The sequence below is a fragment of the Triticum aestivum genome, chromosome 2D (genome assembly GCF_018294505.1).
Source record: "Triticum aestivum cultivar Chinese Spring chromosome 2D, IWGSC CS RefSeq v2.1, whole genome shotgun sequence".
NCBI lineage: Eukaryota > Viridiplantae > Streptophyta > Magnoliopsida > Poales > Poaceae > Triticum > Triticum aestivum.
Window position 1 is genome coordinate 486,531,632 of NC_057799.1, and position 4,436 is coordinate 486,536,067.

At 44.1% G+C, this 4,436-nt stretch overlaps 1 protein-coding gene across 1 annotated transcript; it reads left to right on the forward strand.

Annotated features, from left to right (window-relative positions):
• Positions 1-849: 849 nt before the first annotated feature.
• LOC123054002 (60S ribosomal protein L14-1) lies at positions 850-3,858 on the forward strand. The gene is made up of 5 exons (XM_044477641.1): positions 850-1,000; positions 1,106-1,207; positions 3,172-3,301; positions 3,379-3,491; positions 3,579-3,858. The coding sequence occupies exons 1-5, from the start codon at positions 998-1,000 to the stop codon at positions 3,636-3,638; spliced, it is 408 nt and encodes a 135-aa protein (XP_044333576.1). The 5' UTR covers positions 850-997; the 3' UTR covers positions 3,639-3,858.
• The last annotated feature ends 578 nt before the right edge of the window (positions 3,859-4,436 follow it).

The window sequence follows — 4,436 nt, forward strand, 5'->3', positions numbered from 1 at the left end:
GGACCAGCAGCGGGCGAGCGCGGCTAACGGGGCGGGCCGCCGGCGTCGGGGACGAGCGGATGGGAGCGAGCCGTGAAGGTTCCGATGGTAGTTAGATTCCCGCCAACGGTCTCTCGAGTATACAGGGCCGCTTTGGTTTGGCTCCGAAATCCTTATTTTCACAGTTTCAACGTGAATGTTTTCCACGCCCCTTAAAACTTTTTACAGGTCCGACGCGTTTACAGTGTCTGATCGGGTGACTTTTTTTACGCGGACCGTATTTTGACGGTTATTTTACGGGTTGGGATATTATATAGGGTCTGCTAGAGATGCTCTAAGTCTAAATACACCCCCTTTATTGATCAACGACAATGTTCATTGAAATACAATTGATATCACGTGGCTGTAGGAGCGAGAAATAGCTACCTACAAAAAGATGCATGTTTAGCAAGACTATGTGCCTCAGAATTTAAGTCTCTTCCCTCAAAAGTGAAGGAACAAGACTGAAACACCGGCATCGTGGCTTTGATCTCGCGGATAATGTTCGCGTGTAGCAAGACGGTCAAGAAAGCAGTTTTAGTCTATTTATAATTCTCTTTATTTAGGGAAATTCATAATTCTTTTTTGAGACAAATTTATAATTCTCTAATTTTTTTTAGGTTTTATAATTCTCTTTCTGAAAAGCCTGTGTCAGTATTTCAGGTTGTAGGCCCGATATGAATCCAGCCTATCCAGTTAAGCCCGCTTAAGCCCATTACCGGAGTGCATACGATAGAAGCCCAAAAATCCTCACAGTGCTCCAAAAGCCCATACCACAACCCCCAGAAACCTCTAACCTAGATCGGACGACTAGAAGCGTCGATCACCAGATCTGTCGGCTCTTATAGAACTCCTCGCCTAGGCTATATACACATCCGCTACATCCAGCCCCTCCCTCCCCTGTCTAGCCGCCCTCCGCCTCCCCGTCTCGCTCGTTCCCGCCTCTCGCCGCCGCCGCCGCCGCCCTCGCAGCCGCAAAATGGTAGGAAGACCTGGAAAATCTCACTCGCCGTCAGGCTTTCTCTCTCTCCTTCTCCCTCGTGGTCTTGGTTGATGACGATTGTGGCTTGTTTTCGTGCTCGTGCAGCCGTTCAAGAGGTTTGTGGAGATCGGGCGGGTCGCCCTGGTGAACTACGGCAAGGACTACGGCCGTCTCGTCGTCATCGTCGACGTTGTTGACCAGAACAGGGTGAGTTTGATGCCCTTCCCTGCTTCCTCGTGTCATTCTCGATCTGCTTTGACGGAGGAGCCTATACGGACGTAGTGATTGAGATCGTGCTCTAGTTTAGACTTTTCTTCTCTGCGTGTCCCTAGGCTGTAGATTTGAGCTGTTCAAGGTGTGGACTTTGTATGATTCCAAGTAAAAGTGTAACTGTACGGATATCATAGTGTTTCTGCGATTCTTTGTTACTTAACTTTGCTTGCATATCTAACTAGCCTTTACAACTATACAAATTTGAAAATGCTAGTTGATTTTTTACATGCCATTTGAAGTTTACACTTGGCAAGTAATATTGCAGACTCTTGTCAGCGCAGTTATGTTAGCATAACTTGTTTATGTTTTATATTTGACTCATCTCTAACATGCGGCCCTTTATCAACCCTGACAATGTTTTTAGTTGTATATGCTTTAGCTCACCTGATCAGTCTCGAATGTGCCTTGCGGCCTTACCTAAATGTCTGAGTTACTACTGAAAATAAACAGACGGACATGCTATTGCTCAAATATCTGTGATGTATTTTGCCACTCGATATTTATTGCTGTTTTCATTGTGAAATAAATAACTAAAGTATTAACTTCATCTTCCATGAGTTGTTGGTTTGTGATGCCTTCATCCTCCTCTTCTTCTTCTCATGATAGCAGCATTGCTCTGTTCTACTACCTATGTTTTTAAGGCGGTAAAGCGTCATAAGGCGGAGGAGGGCCGCTCTGACGCCTAAGCGCCAAGGCGAGGCAAGGCGATGCCTTAAACATTGCAGGAAAAGAGTTATCGATAGGTCTGCACATATTAATACTAGAAAAAGAGCAATGGCTGAGAGATGGGCCACTACTTATGCACCTCCCAGTGGCCCAAAAGCCCATCTAGTGGCCATATACACCCCTGTGACCTAATTCCACTATCTCCTTCCCTTCTTTCCCACCACGGCGCCACACCCTTCTGGTCCTCCCTCCTCCAGTCCCCCCTCCTCTTCATGGCCCCACCCTTCTCCCTCACAGCAGCAATCCCCAGGAGCAGCCACAACTAGGGCAGCCAGGAGCCTCCAGTCCTCCCTCCTCTTCATGGTGCCGGGAGACAGCGGGGCCGTCATCTCCAAGCCCCAGGAGCAGCCACAGCCGTACACTTCATATCTGTCTAAAGCAGGGTAGACGCCTTGCCATCCTGGGGCGCCTTGACGCTTAGGCGACGACTAGGCGACGCCTTAAAAACATAGTCTACTACTGTTTCTTGGTATATCCAGCAGGTCGTGGTTTGCAATTTATGATACTGATGCAGTATTTGCCAGTTTCCTTGCTGGGTTGTCCCTATAGCTACTTTTTAAATTATATTGGCGAATCATATTTTTAAAGGCAACATAAATTGTACTCCATCTGTAAACTAGTATAAGATTTTTTAGATCACTATGCCTTAGTGATGTAAGGTCTTATATTAGTTTACAGAGGAAGTATTAGTTACAGTGTTATAGCTCAGTTTTTTGATTGTTTCCTGGTAATGAGTTTCTAATGTTTGTTAGGATATTTATATCACTTACTACAATATCTACTCTGAGTTGATGGTGTTTAAAATTGTTCTTTGACCCTTAGTCTCATGGACTGTTTATCTGGAATGGCATTTCATGTCTTGTTTTGCTGTTTGCATTAACATAATTTTCTTCCAAAAAAGTGATCAGAGTGAGATACTGCATCTGACTAAGCACTAGCCTGCCCATTATGCTTGATGTAAAAAAAAACCTGCCCATTATGCTGCAAATAACGGGACTTCTATTGTCTACATTCTCGATGATGATTGCCTGATCTGCTCTTGATATGTGTTGATACTTGTTTAACTGTTAACTTCCCTAGAGTTGATATTTGCATATATTTGCATTTGCCGAAGTATATGGTTTTCTTTGGTTGCTGAAGTACTCAATGCATTTGCTTTTATGTGAAAACAGGCACTTGTTGATGCTCCGGACATGGTCCGCTGCCAGATGAACTTCAAGCGGCTCTCTCTGACCGACATCAAGATTGACATCAAGCGGATCCCTAAGAAGGCAACTTTGATCAAAGCTATGGAGGAAGCTGGTATTAAACAAGTCCTTCAATAAATATTAAAAAATTGTTAATGGCAACTGTTTAAAAGAATGGCATCCTGATTGCAGATGTGAAGACCAAGTGGGAAAACAGCTCATGGGGCAAGAAGCTGATTGTCCAGAAGAAGAGGGCTGCGCTCAATGACTTCGACAGGTTCAAGGTCATGCTTGCCAAGATCAAGGTGAGATTCCCAAAGGCTCTTTCATGATTAATTCCTGTAAGCAAATTGTGCATGCATTCCTGACATTTATGATTACAATGTAAACAGAGGGGAGGAGCTATCAGGCAGGAGCTAGCGAAGCTTAAGAAGGAGGTTGCTGCTGCTTAGATCACTTTGGCGGGCAGACTGTTGAGCTTTTGGTCAGAGTTGTATCTTTGCCCCAAAATCGTGAAATATTGTGCGAATCACTCATCACTGTTATTGGTGTATCAGATGAAAATTTAGTAGTGTTTGAGATTTTGCTGGACTTGTCAGGATCCGAGATGGTATGTTATCTATCTGTTATTTGTGATGCCATCTAAATTCATGGGCCTGGTGCTTGCTGTTAGTCTGCTGTGCCTGCTTACCTCCAGCGGTCCAAAATCCTGGACCCCCCAGTGGCTCCACCGGGCATTTTTCCTGGAACAGCTTTGTTCCAATCGATCCTGTTTATGTTATACGGAGTACTATCGCAAGAAAAAGAGCTCGAAACGGTCAGTATGTTCTTGCCAACCACGCGTTGGAAGGGAATTTGTAGCCTCTTTCCGGCATGCCTTTCTTTTCAAGAGCAAGGCAGATTGCGTGCTTTAGCTTTATATATGGATGGATGATGGTAAAGTAAGATAGAACTTGCCAACTCCGGCACCAACGCACGTAATGCAACATCAACGCAAATGTATATACTCAACTTTGTCCATCAATAGGACCAATAATATAAGAGTTTTGTAAAAAACTGTCATGAAAAACAAATTCAATGGCATAAGTTTTGTCGCACATAGACAACATTTTGTTGATGTGAATGGGGAACCACTTAATTATCACTAAAAATTAATCACGGTTGTCTTCCACTGCGTGAAGACATTTTGTCGACATAGGGTAGATTTTATTGTCTTCAAATGAAGCATTTAGAAACACAATGAGACTAAA

Coding starts and splice junctions, on each gene's coding strand:
- LOC123054002 (XM_044477641.1), top strand. Junction 1,208..3,171: donor ACGTTGTTGACCAGAACAGG/GTGAGTTTGATG, acceptor ATGTGAAAACAG/GCACTTGTTGATGCTCCGGA. Junction 3,302..3,378: donor CAAAGCTATGGAGGAAGCTG/GTATTAAACAAG, acceptor TCCTGATTGCAG/ATGTGAAGACCAAGTGGGAA.